Below are 17,885 nucleotides of genomic sequence, written 5' to 3' on the forward strand. Positions count from 1 at the left end.
AAACATAACAACACTCCATCTCTTCCTCCGACTTGACTTACGTACTCCTCCTCTTCCTCATCTTTCTTGTCATCGCGCTGGCAAGACTGCCTGGACAGAGACTTGATTTCCTGTGCATTGAATACCCCTTGTGTTCCATCGTAAACCATTTGTTTTGCGCGCTATCTCTGTCGCTCCGTCGGTACAGTCTACAGCTTGCGCTCCTCCACCCAGTCCGCCATGTTGGTATCCTTGACTGTTGGGAAGGTCGACGCCGGAGTCGCCGTCCTCTTGACTCAAGACAACAGATTGGTAAGTCACTCTTCTACTGTTATTGGAATTGTGACGACTATGTGATGATAGAGGCTCCTTTGCATCTCTCGAACAAACCCCTCACTTTCCTACTCCATGCTAATTCGCCCATTACAATCCCCCCCAGATCGAATTCCCCTCCGTGCTCCTGCCTAACAACATCACATCCGGTAGCATCGTCGACATCACCGTCGCGCGCAACCACGCCGCCGAAACCGCCAGCGCAACTGCCTTCCAGACGCTGCAGAAACGCATCCTCAACACCTACGGCATCAAGACCCCCACGCCTCCGATCCTCCGCCTCCGCAACGCAACCCAGACCTCCCTCGTCCTCGAATGGGATCCCATCGACCTGGCCACCGCGTCGCTGAAATCTCTGTCCCTCTACCGCAATGGCTCCAAGGCCGGTTCGATCCCCCGCCCGCTCGAGACACGTAGCACCAAGATCAGCGGCCTGGCCATCCACACCGAGTACACCTTCCACCTGGTGCTGCGCACCACCGCGGGGACCTACCAATCCGAGAAGCTCGTCTGCCGCACCCACAAGATGACCGATCTGTCCGGCATCACGGTCACGGCAGGCGTGCTGCACCCGCAGCAGAAGGATGCGCTCGCGGCCGCGCTCGACCGCATCGGCGGGAAGCTGATCGACACCGTCCGCATCGATACTACGCATTTTGTCTGCACGGAGGGCCGCGGGCCTCTCTGGGAGAAGGCGGTCGAGATGAACATCCCCGTAGTCGTGCCCGAGTGGGTCGATGCCTGTGAGGCCGAAGGCACCATCGTCAGCGTCCGCGGCTACTACCTGAACGCGGATCCCAAGGCTCGTCAGCTGGGCCCCATTCATGGCCCCACGCAGCATCAGCGCACGACGTCAACCGCGACGTCGCTCCTGACCGCCGCCACGGGTCAGCCCCAGACCAGCCAGAACCCGAATCCAACCCCGAGCCCGAACCAATCCCAGGACCAGGACCAGGACCAGATCCAGATCCAGAACCAGAACCAGTCGCCATCCCCTTCGCCATCGAACCTGGCCCCCTCGGGAGCCCTGCAGGTACAGCAGCAGCTCGAGGACCCACCGCTTACCCCTTTCCCCGGAGCCGAAATGACCGGTCAACCGACAGCGGAAGAGAGGGAGGTCTCGTCCGACGAAGGTCGACTGTCCCCACCACCGCCGGTACCCCCCAAAGACGACGAGGAAGAAGCGAGGGGGGACGAGCACGCTGAGGACGAGCCACCCGTTCATGAGGAGCACGATACGGCGGAGGTAGCGACGCCCGCGGACGCTAAAGCCGGCGATAGCGATCATGACGAACATACAAGCACAGCAGATGACCAATCCGACCGCCACATAGAGGAGGACAAGGGCAAACCATCAGGAGACGTTGAGGATAAGGAGCGCCATTCCAAGGAAGGTGAAGGTGATTTCAATGAAGTTCCATTATAGTGTTGTCGCTGCTGCTGTTCATTAAGCCATACTTTCCGGCTATTTCTTCTCTTTTGTGATCTTCATCTTTTTTCATCTTTTACTTTTTACCCATTACTGCGACGATTTTCAAATGGACCTTACTTTGTAGCGCCTATGGATGTATGGCCGATAGAGAAAAGGAATAATCAATCAACCGGCTTCAGATTCCCCATGCCATGCTCCATTACCATGAGCGTTTCTATCTTGCCGAATGTATGGTATTATCCCACCATTTGTAGTTGTGTTTGTTTGTGGCGTCTTCCTAGTTCGGTGTTTGTTAATGTTTTTCTCGAGTTGGCGCCGTTTCCGCCCGACCTTTAGTTTGTACAGTATGTGGCAGTGCATGGTGCATTCAAACCTGGAAGTTTATGATCCTTTTTTGTGTTACTAAATTTCTTCTTTCATTTCTATCCTTTTGATGTAATTGATGCAGACATCCCACGGAAGGTACCAATTCGGCACGTAGATCTATCATCGTGTAAGCTACTGCAGTATTGTTGTTTGTGCTGTTGTCAGTGCGCATGATATATTTATAGTGTAGTTGCCCACGGGCTTGGCCCTTGCCCTTGGAGATTTGTTTCCAACCACCATCTACATTCCGTTCCCACCATCTCTAATTGTTTTTGTTTGTTCATCTTATATACGTTTATCATCCCAAGGTTTCTAGTTGACCGTACGGACAATATCGTCGATAGCCTGCGCTACATAGGCAACGTTGCCTTGGCTCACTGCGATGAATCATTAGTCAAGGCTGCTACGACCCGAAAGAAAAGGGCGGGATCAACTTACAGCCACTGATGGAGGCTCTGCCGGACTTGAGGAGGTAGATGTGGTACTTCTCCTTGAGGGCCTCGACCTGAGTCGGGGTGAGACCGGTGTAGGAGAACATGCCGTTCTGGAAGCGGGGTTAGCATTGGTGGGCTGGTTTGGTTTGAGGGGAGAGAGTCTGGTGAGGTGTGCAGCAACTGACCTGCTCGACGATGTGCTTCCACGTTCCGGGGGTCTCCAATCGCACGAGCTCGTTGAACAGGGCCTGGCGCATGGACTTGATGCGCGAGCTCATGACCTTAAGATCGTCGTGCCACTGGGCGGTCAGCTCGTCGTTGGTGAGGACCTTCTTGACGATGGTGCAGCCGCCGACGGGGCCCATGGAGAACTCGCCGCGGATGAGGTGGCAGAGGTTGTTGACGACGAGGTCGCGGAGGTGCTGGCTCCCCTGGGGCAGCACGTAGTGGAAGGCGCCGACGCGCTGGCCGTACAGGCCGAAGTTCTTGGAGAAGCTCTGGGCGACGCACATCTCGAGGTGCGGCTTCTCGTTGAGGAAGTAGCGCACGGCCCAAGCGTCCTCGTCGGCGGAGCCCGACGCGAACCCCTGGTAGGCCGAGTCGAAGAAGGGGAAGATCTGCTTGCGCTCGCACAGGTCGGCGATCGCCTTCCACTGCTCCCGGTTGGGGTCCAGGCCCGTGGGGTTGTGGGCGCAGGCGTGTAGCAGAATGACGTCGCCAGCCTGGGCGCTCGCCTCGAGCGTCGCCATCATGCCCTCGAAGTCGAAGGAGCGCGTGTCCGCCTTGTAGTAGGGGTAGGTGCGCCGCGGCACCCCGGCCAGCTCCCAGATGGTCAGGTGGTTGGCCCACGACGGGTCCGACAGCCACACCGTCCGCGGCTTCATCTTGTGCGCCAGGAACAGCGCCCCCAGGTGGTTGGCGCCCGTGCCGGCCACCGCCTGCACCGACCCGATGCGCCCCTTCTGCGCCGTCTGCTGCTCCGTCGCCTGCTTCGCGTCGAACCCGAACATCAGGTCCCGCGCCAGCTCCAGGAACGGAATGTCCCCCTCAATCGCCGTGTACTCGTGCCGGAACAGGTTGTCCTCCGCCAGCAGCTGCTGCTCCGCCTGCCGCACGACCGGCAGCGGCCACGGCTTGCCATCGTCGGTGCGGTACACGCCAACCCCCAGGCTGACCTTCTGCGGGAAGGTGTCGTTGTTGTAGGCGCGGTTCAGGGCGAAGATCTCGTCCGCCGGCAACGGATGCAAGTCGAGGACGGTCATGGTGGGTGATGAGGGATTATGGGGGGTAAGTTGAGGGTATCTTCGATTGTTGTCAGCGAGGCAGGCTCGATGAAGTGTATCAGGTTCCGGGGTAAGTTCTTCTGCACTTACCTTAAAGCTTAGAGAGGGGGGGGGGTTCACGAGGGGCAGTGGCTTAGAATTTAAGGATTGCCGGTCGGTGGAGCAGTGGGATTTTTAGTTGGATCGGAATGGGGACACGGGTGACGAACAGGTTTACAAGAGGCTAGCAGTACGCCCTTAACAGCACAATATCAGATCGTGCTGGTACTGAATGGAGACTCGAAATGGAGAGCAACATACGAGATACTCAATGCAGCAAGAGAAAGACGGTGGACCAAATGCATGAGTCAATATTCAGTTGTGCATGGCATGCAGGATTGGCCGATATCGCCCTCGTGGATCCCCAGCCAAATACCCGCCGGTTCGGTTCTTCTAGGCATGGCTATTCCCTTTTTCTTTTTCTTTTCTGCTTTCGCCGCTGACGACAATCGACCGACGGGAAAGCCCGCTTAGTGAAGGGTCTCCTGGAAACCGTGGTTCATCGCAGGAAGAGGCCATTGTGACCCGTGTGACTGCAACAGCCCGTGCCATTGATATCACTACTCCGTTGTTGGTGTCGTCCAGTTGATGAGTCGGTTGCTGGGCGGTGACGAGAATGACAGGAATGGATCATGCGGCTGGCCACATTGCTTTGAGCAGCAGTGCATGGACTGCACAGAACCGGACTTGTACAGTTGTTACAGTTCAATTGTCTGCGGAAGAGGGAGGGTTGAGATAGCGCATCCCCAATTGGAGTTCGAATCTGGATGTGTCGAATCGAGCTCATGGTGAGGTTCAAGTCGGATAAGGGCGGACAAAATGCCGGTCATCTGCTCGGGACCCCCCGGTTGTAGCCGAGCTGGAACTATAGAATAGAATCAACGCGAAACACTCCTCGCTTGTCAGGTTTATGACGCCTTGGGACTACCAGCGAGTTCTTATCTTGCCAATGAAGCATATGTGTTATCCCGAAAAATAGCAAGCCTGCGAAGTACAGCGAAGTACAGTACTGCACATAGTAGTTCTGTGCAATGCTTGATTGGGGTAACCCCAATCGACTCAGTCGCTACTTGATAACGATGATGAGGGGCTGTGAGGGGAAGTCTTCATACCCGGCCAACTTGGCCTAGGGGAAACGACCATCTTACATTCGACTCCTTTGGAATCATTCTGTCGTATCTAACCCTACTGCTTACTTCTATTCGACCAACCAACATGGCTTCACTGAATGACGAAAAGCTCTTACATGACATCCGCCCGAAGGTGTTAACCCAACCACTACACAACAGCATCCCTCCGGAGCTGCTGTCGCGATTTGACCCGATCTTTGTTGAGAACCATAACAAATATAACGCGGGAAGGCTTCATACCCATGAGGTTCCCATTGAGGAGTTCCGTCGCAATCCAGCCAAATATGCCATCAGCTATGGCCGTGCGAGCGGTCCAAACATCTACCGCATCTCTGAACAGAAATGCCCCGTCCAAGGGGGAGAGATAAGAGTACGCATCTTCGAACCTGAAACCGTGGTCGACGAGCATGGTAAGATCCAGAAGAGGGCGGCTTATATCAATTTCCACGGCGGTGGGTGGGTGTTCGGTGACCTATCGAAGGATCACGACTTCTGTAAGAGAGTCGTCGACGGGCTGGAAGGGCAGCTGGTGGCCTTTGATGTCGACTACAGACTAGCCCCAGAGCATCAATACCCAGCACCGGTGGATGATTGCTGGACAGCGATCAACTGGGTCAGCAGCAGCTTCTTCTTCCCATTGTATTGATCTGACCGCAAAACTAATTACCAAGACAGGTCCGGTCAAGGGCCGAGGAGTTCAATATCGACCTCGATCGAATGGCGGTCGGAGGCATGTCAGCAGGTGGACATTTGGCAGCCGTCATGGCTCATCTCTGCCGTGACGCCCGCATTCCCTTGCGACTGCAGGTGCTGAATGTACCGGTGTGCGATCTACACAGTCCGTTCAAGCCAGATGGCACGTTCGATCGGGATGGCTGCCCATATGAGTCGTACAAAGAGATGGAGTTTACGGTGCCTCTGCCAGTAGCGCGCATGTCCTACTTTCACAGACATTTTCTGGGGGTCCCGAGGCCAGCCACATCAGAGGAGGTGAGCTACTGTTACAGTGGACCGAGCCAACTATGTGCACTTTGCATGATGCTGACATGGCTTTCAGGACTGGAAAATCTCCCCCATCTTGGCTCCCAATTTTGCTGGGCTGGCGCCTGCATTGGTCTTCACTGCTGAAATGGATCCTCTGCGGGATGAAGGTGAAGTTTATGCTGCCAAGCTGAAAGCTGCAGGATGTTCGGTGGAGTTGATGCAGATGAAGGGTGCACCCCATACCTTCGCTCTGCTAGACGGGATACTAGAATCGGGGCGGGTGTATAATGAGAAAGTGATTGAAGGACTGAAGGCGGTCGTCGCGATCAACTAGGAGTGCTGCCGCTGCGTCATGCATATTCGGTAGAATGGATGGCGGTGTAGGAGAAATGCGGAGAGAATCTGAGGATCATGGTTTATCCGGGTGGTCTTATTTCCATACATTACACCGTACTGCTGCATCACGCACCAAGAACCGGGACCAAAACAAACTGCCGCCTGTAATGACGGTACCGGGCCGGGAGAGCTCGGCAGGCGGTATCGGAAAAGAATGGCCATTCATTAAGACCTCGTTTTACCCTCTTCTTCTTCCCCTTCTTTTTTCTGTGGCCGTCCATCCCCTTGATTTTTGGGTATTCTTGAGCGTGTATACTTAGACTTGCAGTTCCATCCTTATCGCATTCTTATTCAAGTATGATGACCGCCTCACCGCCCCGCACGAGCTGCAATGGCTGGCTGGCTTGCTCCCCTTGCAATGGCAATTGGCTGCTCCGATCAACTCTAACTTGGAATGACCAGCAGATCAAAAGCCGAACCCCGTCATGTTGACCTCCTCCAACACTTCGCGGGCCGCGGTGCGCTCGATGGCCAGCCTGACACGCGCTGTCTCCTCCAGCTCCCCCGCAGCTGCCGCGGCTTTTGCTGCCCGCTCCCCCGCTGCTCTCAGTAGCCGACGCCTCTTGGCCTCCAATAGCCGGGTCATGCAACAGTTCCCCCGCCTTCAGTCCTTGAACTCTACCTCCTCCAAGCGCGCCTTTGGTACCACCGTCAGAATGGTGAGTTTTCCTGCCTCAGCTACCAACCGATCGCGATAAATAAAAGCGATGGCGCCTGGCTGCACATCGCTTTACTCATCTCGGACTTTCCAACTTTCACAACAGTTGGACCCCATGCACGAACGTGCAGTGCTGACCGACCATGGCTCTCCAGTCTTCTGCCACTCGTATCGAAACCGATGCCTTCGGTGAAATCCAGGTATGCGATCCCCCTCATTCCCATACGATGCGCCTTTGATGATGAGGTCTGATTGTGTTCTGCTCTAGGTCCCCGCGGACAAGTACTGGGGTGCCCAGACCCAGCGGTAAGAGCTCTGTCTATTGCTCTCATCTTCACGAAGACCGGGAAATGGAAACGCGGGGAATAGTACAAAGACTGACGGGGGAACAGTTCTCTGGGTAACTTCGACATCAACCAGCCTCAGGACCGTATGCCCGAGGCTGTTGTCAAGGCTTTCGGTGTCCTGAAGGGTGCTGCTGCCACCGTCAACATGAAGTTCGGCCTTGGTAAGCTACCATTCTTTGAAAAACACCTACACGGGGCATCGCTGACATGCGCAACAGACCCCAAGATCGGTGAGGCCATCAAGCAGGCCGCCGCTGAGGTTGCTGAGGGCAAGCTGAACGACCACTTCCCTCTCGTTGTCTGGCAGACTGGTTCCGGTACCCAGTCCAACATGAACTCCAACGAGGTCATCTCGAACCGTGCCATTGAGATCCTGGGTGGTGAGAAGGGCAGCAAGAAGCCCGTCCACCCCAACGACCACGTGAACATGTCTGCCTCCTCCAACGATTCCTTCCCCACCGCCATGCACATCGCCGCCGTCGTGGAGCTTGAGAACACCCTGCTCCCTGCCATGCAGAGCCTCCGCGATGCTCTCCAGGTCAAGGTCGAGAAGTTCGACAAGATCATCAAGATCGGTCGTACCCACTTGCAGGATGCCACCCCTCTTACTCTCGGCCAGGAGTTCTCTGGCTACGTTGCGCAGCTCGACCGCAACATCGAGCGTGTTCAGGCCTCAATCCCCCACCTCCGCTACCTTGCCCAGGGTGGTACTGCCGTCGGAACTGGTCTGAACACCTTCAAGGGCTTCGATGAGGCCATCGCCGCCGAGGTTACCAAGATGACCGGCACCCAGTTCTACACTGCCCCCAACAAGTTCGAGGTCCTTGCCGCCCACGATTCCGTCGTTGAGGCCTCTGGTTCCTTGAACACCCTGGCTGGCTCTCTCTTCAAGATCGCCCAGGACATCCGTTACCTCGGATCCGGTCCCCGTTGCGGTCTGGGTGAGCTGTCTCTTCCCGAGAACGAGCCCGGCTCTTCCATCATGCCTGGCAAGGTCAACCCCACCCAGTGCGAGTCCCTCACCATGGTCTGCGCTCAGGTCATGGGTAACCACGTCGCTGCCACTATTGGTGGCATGAACGGTCAGTTCGAGCTCAACGTCTTCAAGCCCGTTATGATCCGCAACCTGCTCCACAGCGTGCGCATCCTTGCGGACGGTATGAAGAGCTTCGAGAAGAACCTGGTGCACGGTCTCGAGGCCAACGAGCCCAGAATCAACGCTCTCCTCCACGAGAGGTAAGTTGCAAGCGAAAATATTTGTTGTTTTATCGATCGTTCGCTAACCCCAACTTCTAGTCTGATGCTCGTTACCTGCCTGAACCCCGTTATTGGTTACGACATGGCCTCCAAGGTCGCCAAGAACGCTCACAAGAAGGGTCTCACCCTCAAGCAGAGTGCCATGGAGCTCAAGGCTCTGAGCGAGGAGGACTTCGACAAGTACGTCCGTCCCGAGCTGATGCTGAGCCCCAAGGAGAAGAAATAGATGCATAGACGGCGCGTTGGATGACTAGGAATGAGGGGATTTGGTCTTTTTGAATAGTTTGGAGGGACGCGATCTAGCGGAGTCCAGACTTTGCTTCTTTTTTTCATATCAAATTTATGTACACCCAGGAATTTTCATTGTATTATTTTTTTTTCATCGACTGTGTGAATCTATGAGGAAAGTTTGAGTAGGACTAAGTGGGATGAATCCCGATCTTGCGGTAATTTGGTCGAATCGCATTCGCCGCCAACTGCTTCTATTTTTGGAATGCCCCAGGGGTGACCGGGGCAGACTGCGAAGACTGCCCTGCAGCAACATCCTATTCTTGCGGAGAGGCACGGAGAGGCAAACAGCTAACGAGTAAAAATGTCATATCAGGGCCGCATGCTATGTCGGAAAGGGAGTTGAAAGCGAAGGGGTCTAGGTGGGCGTAGTCAGGGGCGGACAGAATGATAATAATTCAATGAAGATCAATAAATGGGGTGTTTCAGGCAGCCCATGGCTGTGCTTGCGGCCATCTTTAATACGAGTGACTTTTGCCGCGCGCCGTGATCTGTCCCCTCTTCACTTTGATTTATTTGCAGAATCCCATCAACTCTGTACAATTGAACCGTCTGTCCTTCTTTCAGACCTCTGTGTACATTTCCCACGCGCTGGTCCCCTTTTCCTTGCACATTCCGCCCCTCAGGTGTTTCATTCCCCTTGTTCCTGACCACGAACCCCGCTACTTCTCAAAAGAGAGGCACATATCCACCCACCACCATTCCCCAGCAGTCTCAACAGCAACAACATCCGTTTTCTGGTTCAAACCCACACCCAACCGAACCGCGAGCACCGTCCCAATTTCCCACAAAACCAACAAAAATGACGAACCTCACCACCAACAACAACTCCACCGCTGCTCCCCAGCACGCCCCGGCCGCCGCCGCCGCCGTCAAGCCCACCACTAACGAAAACGACAACACCACCAACACCGACCCCCTCCTCTTCCCCACGACCCTCGTCTCCCCGGACGTCACCGCCGCCCTCCCAGAAACCTACACGATCCGGCCCCTGCGCCGCTCCGACTACCAGCGCGGCTACCTGGACGTGCTGCGCGTGCTGACGACCGTCGGCGACATCACCGCGGCGCAGTGGGACGCCCGCTACGACTGGATCGCCTCCCGCAACGACGAGTACTACCTGCTGGTCATCTGCGACGGGGCCGGCCGCGTCGTCGGCACGGGCAGCCTGATCGTCGAGCGCAAGTTCATCCACGCCCTCGGCATGGTCGGCCACATCGAGGACATCGCCGTCGACAAGGACCAGCAGGGCAAGAAGCTGGGGCTGCGCCTCATCCAGGCGCTGGATTTTGTGGCGGAGAAGGTCGGCTGCTATAAGGTTGGTTTTGTCCTTTCTCCTTACGGAGGTGTGGGGGTTGGGTGAGTGCTTTGGCTAATTTTCTGTGTGCACCGGGTAGACGATCCTTGATTGCTCCGAGTCGAATGAGGGGTTTTATCTTAAGTGTGGGTTTAAGCGGGCGGGGTTGGAGATGGCGCATTATTATTAGAGGGATGGGGGGTTTTTTTTTGCTATTCTTGGGGGGCGTTTCGTATAGATTTTCGAGGCATTACCTGGGTCCCTTTGGGGGTTGGGGGTGTGGGATTGAGCTCGGTGCCGATACATAATTTTATCTGGGGTGTTGCATGCGGAGAACTAGAGTATGGGTTTCATTGTGCTGGAAGTCCCGTTGTGGATATATGAGGGCAGGGACTAGGTGGTTGATGCAGTGATGTGGGGTGGTTTCTGTTTCGGGGGTTTTATGCTATATAACTTATAACTTATAAGTGGACTAGAGGAGGCCAAGGCTCATCATATATTGGCGAAATCCTGAGTTCAGTGAGTGAGTGTTGATGCGGTGGTATGGGGATCCTGTAGGACAAGTAAGGGTTATGCCTGTAGGACTCGGATGTGTAGGACACACTACTGTCAGGGACCATGTTCGGAGTGCCTGAGGCGGGACGTCATGTGGTTGATATTCTGGCTCCGAACTGTAGGAGAATAGAGGGTGAGATACTGTCATTGCAGGACGTATCATGTAGAGTCCGACTTGGATTCAGATTCTCGGGGGAGATCATGTAGTAGTTGATGTCCCATCACAGGATTATGGAGGACAGACGACCGTCGAAGTACACGGGCAATCTGGTTGGAGGAAGGTCAGAACGTAGCGATCAAGTACGACTTAGCTCCAGGATATCATGGAGTCAGGAAGTGGGAATCTACAAGCTCGAAGACTCAACAAACGAAAAGAAAACGAAATCGAACCAATGCCATCATATCACATCCATTTTCCATTTTTATGGTTTTATAAAAAGTACCATGGCGCAACATGATAGAGAGAGAACCACCCTATCTGGAAGAGCCAAGGGGGTATATTTTAACCGGGACTCTCTCCCCCCGGACTCTTTCGACCGGAGAGAGAAGAAAACGTTTCTTGTTGCCTTTTTTCGCTCATGGGCCGGAAAGTTCGCATTTTGGTTTCAATAGAAAATTTGTTGATTGAAGGAAAACGTAAAATTCCAGCTCCGGAAAAACCTCCCAAGATTTCATGATATCCCTTGTGCTCCCCCAGTTTAACAACCCAAGCCGAACCGCTTCTTCTTTTTCAAATCACGTTTTTATTTAGGAAATTTAACGGGACTTGGCGGCGACCTTGGGGGCGGAACCCTTGGCACCCTGCTTGCTCTGGATGCGCTGGGTACCCTTGCCGGCGGCGGCGTTCTTGGCCTTCTCGGCCTTCTTGCGGGCCTCGGAGGCAGCCTTCTTCTCCTTGGCGTCCTTGATGGCCTGCTGGCGGGCGGCGGCACGGGCCTCGGGGCGCTGGGAGCGGCGCTCCTTGATCACGTCGAGGGAGGCACCGACGATGGCACGCTGGTGCTTGACAGCACGGCGGGTACGCTTCTTGGCAACTTCCTGTATTCACGGCAAAAGATGTCCCGTCAGCAAATTTCGTTCCACCCACAATATATCAAACCATGGTCTCCTGTGTCTCTCAAGTCGTGAGCTCTCCTGCCTGATGGGAACGTTGATGGAGCCCCTTCCTTCTTTCCGTCATTGGTGCATCCAAGTATCGCGTCAGGCGGAATTGGTGATGGACGAGTCGACTTGAATAGTTGATCCAAATTCCCCATCCAAACTTTGGTCGTTGCTCGAAACTGTTGTTCCCGGCATATTCTACCTCCCCTTCCGATCCACATTCCCACAAACAGGGGAGAGACGACCCAAGAGGACACAGAAACCTTCGTTTCGCGCGCGAAATGCAGAGGACATGGCGGTGATTACTGACTTCAGAGATACCCTTCTTGTGCTGGCGACGGTAGAGGACAGTCCAGGCGATACGGCGAGGGTTCTTGCGCTGGAGGAAGAGGGACTCGGACTTTCCATTCTGGAAGCGGAAGATCTTGCTGTCGCCACGGACGTACAGCTTACCCTGTTACAACCGAAGAAAATAAAAAGTCAACAATCTTGGCCTCTTCTCATCATGTTGGCGATCGTGGGATTTTTTTTGATGATTTCGTCACGGGGTTGCCGGATATAACATCACTCTTTCATGTCGGGGCTGGGGGCGAAAAACGCACCTTTCCAGGGTAGATCTTCTGGCCGGAGAAAGAATCGTCGTAGGTACGCATCTTGATCGTCTGAGATGCGCAGCCGGTCTGTTGTCGGTTGGCGTTGGGTGGTTGAGTCGAAGCGGTCTCTGCGGCGAGGCTGTTCGGGCGAGACTGACACAATTGTGGTGGTGCGGTGCGGGAGCCTCGCTAAACCCTACCACGTGACCAACTCCTGCCCTTGGCTGCCCGCCTACCCGCCTTCCCGCCGACAGGCCCTCTTGGTATAGTTCAGTTGGTATTGTATGGGGGACTGGCGCGGGGGAACAACTTAGTAACGGGTTGATGGATTAACTATGTTCTCTTCTTCGAAGGTTGCACACCTTGTTTTGTTCTTGCTCAGATTCATCAATTTCATTATGATTAATTTGGGTTTTGTGTCTGAGACTATGTGACAGAAATATGAAAACAAATCCCGCCTCTGAAGAGCGCCATCGTACACACCAGGATCGTATCATCAGAGCGATACATGGCTTCTCCAAGTCACATACAGCAAGGGTTCATCTAACAGGAACGAATTTCAAAGTGATGCAGGCTCACTTGTCTATCCATTCCCGTCTGTTTCACTCTTATCCATTCGTAACCAGAACGCCATGATCACGATACATCAAGCAACATGCCCGATCGATAGCATCAGGTCGCAGTATCAGTTTTCCATTCGAGATGGTACCAAAGTCGCTGGCCTTCCGCCAAAGCACAAAATGGTTGCGCCTATTCATGACGCATGCCAGTCACAGGGGCCCCAAGGGTTGGGCTTGCAGTCCTGGATACGACAAAAGTAATTAGCATGTTTCTCACCTAGCGCCAATCCTCTCTTCGCCAGCTGACAACTCCCCAGAGGACATGTCCCACCTACCTTGCACTGGATGTCGCGACACAACGGAGTGGAGCAGATACCGCAGCAGTCGGAGCAGACATAACGTCCGCAACCACCGGGCTCGGTGCACACCGTGTAGGTCGAGTGATCTCTGGTCAAGTTCCCGTAACGGTCCAGAAGGGCGGTGACCATGAAGCAGCGGCGCGACTTCAACCAATTTCGATCCGCGATGGGTTGGTCCATGTATCGATCGCAACCCCAGCGGACGCAGCAGGGCTTCCCGCAGATAGGGCAGGGCCCGCGGCACTCGATGCACCACAGAATCTTACAGTCCCAGGAGCGGCTGTCATCGGGTCTGGCGGGTTCTCCAGGCGTGGCGCCCTTAAGAAGAGTGCCGGTGAAGCCGCGCACCCAGAGAGTCTATTCCTGGTGTTAGTTGCGGATAGGTTGGGCAATTCGAAGCTGGAGTAGGTAGGTCTCTTACTGGATCCTTGTAAGGCTTGCGTGCCACGGGTGGGGTCGCTTCGGGCTCTTTGGCGTCACCCTCAGCGCTGTCGCATTTGTCTTCACCTTTGGCGTCGCCTTTGTCTTCGCCTTTGTCGTCGTCCTTGTCGTCGCCTTTGTGGTCGGCTTTGCTCCGGTTCTCACTGTGTATGGAAGCGGCAGCACTGCCTCCAGGAAGATTCACGGAAGAGTGGCCGGCGGACTGAGGCTCCTCTAGATCCTTCTCCTCGCGCAAAAGGGGAGTCGATGAATTTGGAGAGAGAGAGACAATGGTGAAGCTCAAGCGTGACCCTTCAGGCTGGTCAGCGGACTGAGTATTCTCGGCGGGCTCCTTGCGCAAAAGGGGAGTCGATGAGTCGGGAGTAAGAGTGCCAGCGGTGAAGCTCAAGAGTGACCCTTCAGAATGCTCGTCGGAAACAATGTTCCAGGAATCAAGACCGAGAGAGGCTGTGGAGGAGCTCAAACGTGCGCCTTGAGACTTTTCGCCGGGCACAATGATCGAAGCACCGAGACCGAGAGAGGCCTTGGAATCGCTCAAGCGTGACTCTTTAGACTCCTCGTCTGAAACAATGTTCCAGGAATCATGACCGACAGAGGCAGTGGAGGAGCTCAAACGTGCCCCTTCAGACTTATCGCCGGGCACAGTGATTGAAGCACCGAAACCGAGAGAGGCCTTGGAACCGCTCAAGCGCGACCCTTTAGACTGCTCGCCAGACGCAGTGTTCGAGGCACTTGGGTTAGGAGTGGCCATGAGGGTGCTCAAGCGCGACTCTTTAGACTGCTCGCCAGACTCAAGGTTCAAGGCAGGAAGATTGGGAGAGGCCATGGAACTGTTCAGGCGTGACTGGTTAGACTGCTCGCCGCTCATGATGTTCGAGGCACCAAGACCGAGCGAGGCCATGGAATCACTCAAGAGAGACGCTTCATCCCTTACGCTCAGGACGACTTCTTTCTCTTTGAGTGAGACAAGCTGCTCTTCAGTCTCCTCGATAATAGTGCAACGATCCCAGAAGTCCAGGCGCATGTAGACAGGGACATCGTCATCGCCAATATCTGCTCACAAGGTCAGTTCGTCTCACCCAGCTATCACCTGGCATGGTGTTGCGTATTTGTTTCCAAACAACACAAGGAGCACAAGCAATGAAGGGGGACACTTACCACCAGATGTGTCACCGAAGCTCGCAGAGCTCTGAGTTCCAATACTAGCGGCCAGGCTGTCGGTGCTCTGGTTGCCCAGGGCGTTGACCAAAACCGCGGACTCCAGAGACATGTTGCTTTCATTCTTGTTAGACATAACCTTCTCCTTCTTGCTGCCATCGCTAGGCTTTCCATGCTTCTTGGAGTTAGACTTGCCGTCGCTGGCGATCTTAGAGTTACCGGTTTCTGTTTGAAAGGTCCAAGCATGAGCTACCGCTAGACGAGCTACAACACAGGCAAGAAGACGACAACTTACTCTCCTTGGTCATCGAAACCACAGACCACTCAGAGACAGACTTTTGGTCGCTCTCCTTCTCAGCGGCGGGGCCTTCTTTGTTGAGCTCCATCTTGTAGTCAGTAGGTCCAGCCTGGGTGACGGATTGTTTGAAGGAGTGTAGGTTCTCGTAGTACGCCAACGCAGGATGCTCGTACTGGTCCTTGACGAGAGGGGGGCGGTCGAGCTCTTTCTCTGGACGACGTAGTCTGCGCTGGTAATCCTCCAGCGTGGGAAACAGGTGATCCAGGTCTTCAATGGTCACTGCACGCGGGGCTGCGCGCGGGGCCTCAGTGCTTTGGTTGACTGTTACCACCGACTCATTGAAACGATGTCATTTGATGAAGGGGGTTGTTTACCTGGTCCTCCTTGAGGCGTCCCTGTCCCTTTCACACAGTCTCGACAACTTGAAGACCGCGGTTCCTGGGATGAATGGGTTGAGAACTTGTTTGATGGTTGGAATCATGATAGCTGGGTGATGCGTGTTGGAAGTCACATTGGGGGCGATGATGCAGTTGACAGAATCGAGAGATAGTAACTGTTGACATTAATGTTAAGGCTACTAACACTATAAGGTCCCGTGACCTTATACATGGTTGCGCTATGAACTGAAACGAGAAGATCGATGCTGGAGTGAATTGGTTATAATCTGGCTTTAGGCTGACTTCCTGTAGTGAAGTGTTATTATTGGTTCGTGTTATGTTCTTTAGAGGCGACTATATGCAAGCCAGGCACAGTGAATATGAATAACCAATATCAGCTTGATAAAGTAGAACTTTGGAGAAAGTGTGAGGCTGGTTGTTTGTCGATGCAGCTATCCTCCTGCAGCTACATAGGCTAGTACTTTACATATCTTTCCTCTTCACTGCTGCACTAGATCCACCATCATGGAAAACCCACCAACTCTCAGCTCATATAGTCAAACCCATAGCAGGAGCTTTCTCAGTCTACATCTCAGCTTCCTGGCATACAGGTCACGAGGTAAAACTATTCCCTCACTTAGTATGAGCTGACACAAAAGCAAGTTTGGAGATCATATGTACATTGCTATCTATCCATGCGAAAGCGCCCCACCAGGGCGACTATGGCTAAGCGGAACTAACTACATTCTCGAAGAGAGCAACAAAAAAAAAGAAAACCACAGGACCAGCACCAAGATGTACCAGATATGAGATACAGCCTTTGCTGCCATCTACACGAGTGAATGAAAATATAACCCAAAGGTGCAGAGCTATCATCCCTCAAGTGCAATGCCGGCTTGTCCCTCTCCCTGCAGAGCCGCAAGTGAAGTAGCTGTAAAGACTGACGCGGGAAGAATACTGGAGGGGATCTTAAGGAAAAAAGAACGAGAGGCACTTTTCTTCTCTGTTGTTTCTTCTTTGAGGTCTCATGGGTCACGTCACAGACGTTTTGTTGCGCCTACCGGGTTCTTGTCAAGGGCAGGCAACCTGGGGAAGAGGCTACCACCGAAGCTTCTTTTCTTTCTCTCTTCTCCCCCGTTCCCAAGAGTTGAACGGCATGCATCTAAGTCATGGCGTGGGTTCTAGTCCACTCTTTCGCGGTCTGTATGGCAGCCGGCTCATCCTCCTTCCAGCGTTGGGCGACGTCGTTGGCGAGCGGGTCGTCGGGGTTCGGGGCACCCAGCAAGGCCTGGATTGAGAGTAGGATCGTGCGGATTTGTAAAGCGGGGGACCAGTTGTCTAGTTTGGTGGTTAGTTCTCATCCCTTTCCTCGTGGCATAAGTTCCGTAGAGGACATACTCTTGAGCACGTCCAAGCAGATCCGTCCTAGCCGGTCGATGTTGGGGTGGTAGATCTTCGTCAAGAAGCGGATCTTCGGGGGAGTCATGGGGTAGTCCTCGGGCAAAAACAGTTCGAGACGGAAGATGCCACCTTCAAAAGCGAGTGGTTAGCGGCCAATCAGGCTATCCCTCGCACATTTCCAGACGATATACCTTCGTACGGCGACTGTGCAGGTCCGTGGATCGAGACATCGAAGTAGCGCAAGTTGTCTTCATGCGGGACAGCGTTGATGCCGGGAACCCTGCGAATGGAGATACGTTAGCCAGTCTTGTAGGAGACGAGGACTCGAGACAGACTCGACTTACGGCTCCGCCATCAGGCGCTCAGTTTCCTTGATGATTCTCTTCGGCAACGCCATCTTGGACCTGTAGATTGAAATGAACCTTAGTATACATCCAGACCCTTGGGTTTCTAGCGCCTTCAAGTACTCGAAGGTGGGGCGGGGCTTACGGTTTCTCTGCTTTTGGCCTGTCTGGAGCGTGACAAATCAAGTTCCTACACCAAAGAGGAGAAGAGAAGGCAAAACAAAAAGAAAGACAGCAGTCGACCTGTGAGCTGCTTATCGAGAAGGAAACAAAAAGAAAGACCAATAGCTTTAGGTTGTCTATACGTGATCCTCCTCCGGAAACTAATCTGAATCGACGTAACCCGACAGAGGGGCACTGCATTTCGGGTATTTGTCACCCACCGCAATATGCACGGGTTGCTCGGAACGCCATCCGTGCAAGTGCCTTGACCCGAAATGGAAAGTCCGGATTCCCCCAGACTTGTGGAGCTGCG

At 54.1% G+C, this 17,885-nt stretch overlaps 8 protein-coding genes across 8 annotated transcripts; 3 read left to right on the forward strand and 5 right to left on the reverse strand.

Moving 5' to 3' along the window:
• Positions 1–8: 8 nt before the first annotated feature.
• On the forward strand, positions 9–2,068 carry BO72DRAFT_479275 (putative chitin biosynthesis protein (Chs5)). The gene is made up of 2 exons (XM_040947567.1): positions 9–291; positions 419–2,068. The coding sequence occupies exons 1-2, from the start codon at positions 220–222 to the stop codon at positions 1,736–1,738; spliced, it is 1,392 nt and encodes a 463-aa protein (XP_040798760.1). The 5' UTR covers positions 9–219; the 3' UTR covers positions 1,739–2,068.
• Positions 2,069–2,412: 344 nt separating this feature from the next.
• BO72DRAFT_450413 (putative aspartate transaminase) lies at positions 2,413–3,904 on the reverse strand. The gene is made up of 3 exons (XM_040945252.1): positions 2,730–3,904; positions 2,549–2,654; positions 2,413–2,487 (listed from the first exon to the last, which is right to left on the reverse strand). Exons 1-3 carry the CDS (start codon positions 3,804–3,806, stop codon positions 2,423–2,425), a joined length of 1,248 nt encoding a protein of 415 aa, XP_040798761.1. The 5' UTR covers positions 3,807–3,904; the 3' UTR covers positions 2,413–2,422.
• Positions 3,905–4,790: 886 nt separating this feature from the next.
• BO72DRAFT_434541 (alpha/beta hydrolase) lies at positions 4,791–6,490 on the forward strand. The gene is made up of 3 exons (XM_040943242.1): positions 4,791–5,609; positions 5,672–5,986; positions 6,054–6,490. The coding sequence occupies exons 1-3, from the start codon at positions 5,082–5,084 to the stop codon at positions 6,312–6,314; spliced, it is 1,104 nt and encodes a 367-aa protein (XP_040798762.1). The 5' UTR covers positions 4,791–5,081; the 3' UTR covers positions 6,315–6,490.
• A 105-nt stretch (positions 6,491–6,595) lies between these two features.
• On the forward strand, positions 6,596–10,866 carry BO72DRAFT_479278 (fumarate hydratase). Its single transcript, XM_040947568.1, has 9 exons — positions 6,596–7,035; positions 7,190–7,234; positions 7,455–7,542; positions 7,608–7,611; positions 7,689–7,692; positions 7,728–8,617; positions 8,678–8,822; positions 9,804–10,244; positions 10,324–10,866. The coding sequence occupies exons 1-9, from the start codon at positions 6,802–6,804 to the stop codon at positions 10,411–10,413; spliced, it is 1,941 nt and encodes a 646-aa protein (XP_040798763.1). The 5' UTR covers positions 6,596–6,801; the 3' UTR covers positions 10,414–10,866.
• Positions 10,867–11,172: 306 nt separating this feature from the next.
• BO72DRAFT_434548 (60S ribosomal protein eL24) lies at positions 11,173–12,532 on the reverse strand (the record flags this gene model as incomplete). Its single annotated transcript, XM_040943243.1, has 3 exons — positions 11,173–11,816; positions 12,190–12,333; positions 12,482–12,532. The coding sequence occupies 3 exons, from the start codon at positions 12,530–12,532 to the stop codon at positions 11,535–11,537; spliced, it is 477 nt and encodes a 158-aa protein (XP_040798764.1). The 3' UTR covers positions 11,173–11,534.
• A 1,081-nt stretch (positions 12,533–13,613) lies between these two features.
• Positions 13,614–15,031, reverse strand: BO72DRAFT_193434 (uncharacterized protein). The gene has a single exon (XM_040939550.1). The coding sequence runs from the start codon at positions 14,854–14,856 to the stop codon at positions 13,711–13,713; it is 1,146 nt and encodes a 381-aa protein (XP_040798765.1). The 5' UTR covers positions 14,857–15,031; the 3' UTR covers positions 13,614–13,710.
• On the reverse strand, positions 15,031–15,807 carry BO72DRAFT_193447 (uncharacterized protein). The gene is made up of 2 exons (XM_040939551.1): positions 15,663–15,807; positions 15,031–15,599 (listed from the first exon to the last, which is right to left on the reverse strand). Exons 1-2 carry the CDS (start codon positions 15,767–15,769, stop codon positions 15,206–15,208), a joined length of 501 nt encoding a protein of 166 aa, XP_040798766.1. The 5' UTR covers positions 15,770–15,807; the 3' UTR covers positions 15,031–15,205.
• Positions 15,808–16,827: 1,020 nt separating this feature from the next.
• BO72DRAFT_384096 (E2 ubiquitin-conjugating protein UBC13) lies at positions 16,828–17,463 on the reverse strand (the record flags this gene model as incomplete). Its single annotated transcript, XM_040941537.1, has 4 exons — positions 16,828–17,003; positions 17,064–17,195; positions 17,258–17,346; positions 17,411–17,463. The coding sequence occupies 4 exons, from the start codon at positions 17,461–17,463 to the stop codon at positions 16,828–16,830; spliced, it is 450 nt and encodes a 149-aa protein (XP_040798767.1).
• Positions 17,464–17,885: the final 422 nt, after the last annotated feature.

This window comes from Aspergillus fijiensis (genome assembly GCF_003184825.1).
Source record: "Aspergillus fijiensis CBS 313.89 unplaced genomic scaffold BO72scaffold_45, whole genome shotgun sequence".
NCBI classification, from domain to species: Eukaryota; Fungi; Ascomycota; class Eurotiomycetes; order Eurotiales; family Aspergillaceae; genus Aspergillus; species Aspergillus fijiensis.

What these genes read in the sequence shown, in the direction of transcription:
- BO72DRAFT_479275 (XM_040947567.1), top strand. Translation starts at nt 220, where the DNA reads ATGTTGGTATCCTTGACTGTTGGGAAGGTCGACGCCGGAGTCGCCGTC. An exon ending in TGACTCAAGACAACAGATTG is followed by an intron (nt 292 to 418) that starts GTAAGTCACTCT and finishes AATCCCCCCCAG; the next exon opens with ATCGAATTCCCCTCCGTGCT.
- BO72DRAFT_193434 (XM_040939550.1), bottom strand. Translation starts at nt 14,856, where the DNA reads ATGCGCCTGGACTTCTGGGATCGTTGCACTATTATCGAGGAGACTGAA.
- BO72DRAFT_434541 (XM_040943242.1), top strand. Translation starts at nt 5,082, where the DNA reads ATGGCTTCACTGAATGACGAAAAGCTCTTACATGACATCCGCCCGAAG. An exon ending in GCTGGACAGCGATCAACTGG is followed by an intron (nt 5,610 to 5,671) that starts GTCAGCAGCAGC and finishes TTACCAAGACAG; the next exon opens with GTCCGGTCAAGGGCCGAGGA. An exon ending in GGCCAGCCACATCAGAGGAG is followed by an intron (nt 5,987 to 6,053) that starts GTGAGCTACTGT and finishes CATGGCTTTCAG; the next exon opens with GACTGGAAAATCTCCCCCAT.
- BO72DRAFT_479278 (XM_040947568.1), top strand. Translation starts at nt 6,802, where the DNA reads ATGTTGACCTCCTCCAACACTTCGCGGGCCGCGGTGCGCTCGATGGCC. An exon ending in TTGGTACCACCGTCAGAATG is followed by an intron (nt 7,036 to 7,189) that starts GTGAGTTTTCCT and finishes ATGGCTCTCCAG; the next exon opens with TCTTCTGCCACTCGTATCGA. An exon ending in AGGAGGACTTCGACAAGTAC is followed by an intron (nt 8,823 to 9,803) that starts GTCCGTCCCGAG and finishes GCCGCCGTCAAG; the next exon opens with CCCACCACTAACGAAAACGA.
- BO72DRAFT_193447 (XM_040939551.1), bottom strand. Translation starts at nt 15,769, where the DNA reads ATGATTCCAACCATCAAACAAGTTCTCAACCCATTCATCCCAGGAACC. An exon ending in GACGCCTCAAGGAGGACCAG is followed by an intron (nt 15,600 to 15,662) that starts GTAAACAACCCC and finishes AGTCAACCAAAG; the next exon opens with CACTGAGGCCCCGCGCGCAG.
- BO72DRAFT_450413 (XM_040945252.1), bottom strand. Translation starts at nt 3,806, where the DNA reads ATGACCGTCCTCGACTTGCATCCGTTGCCGGCGGACGAGATCTTCGCC. An exon ending in GGAAGCACATCGTCGAGCAG is followed by an intron (nt 2,655 to 2,729) that starts GTCAGTTGCTGC and finishes CCCCGCTTCCAG; the next exon opens with AACGGCATGTTCTCCTACAC. An exon ending in CAGAGCCTCCATCAGTGGCT is followed by an intron (nt 2,488 to 2,548) that starts GTAAGTTGATCC and finishes GATTCATCGCAG; the next exon opens with TGAGCCAAGGCAACGTTGCC.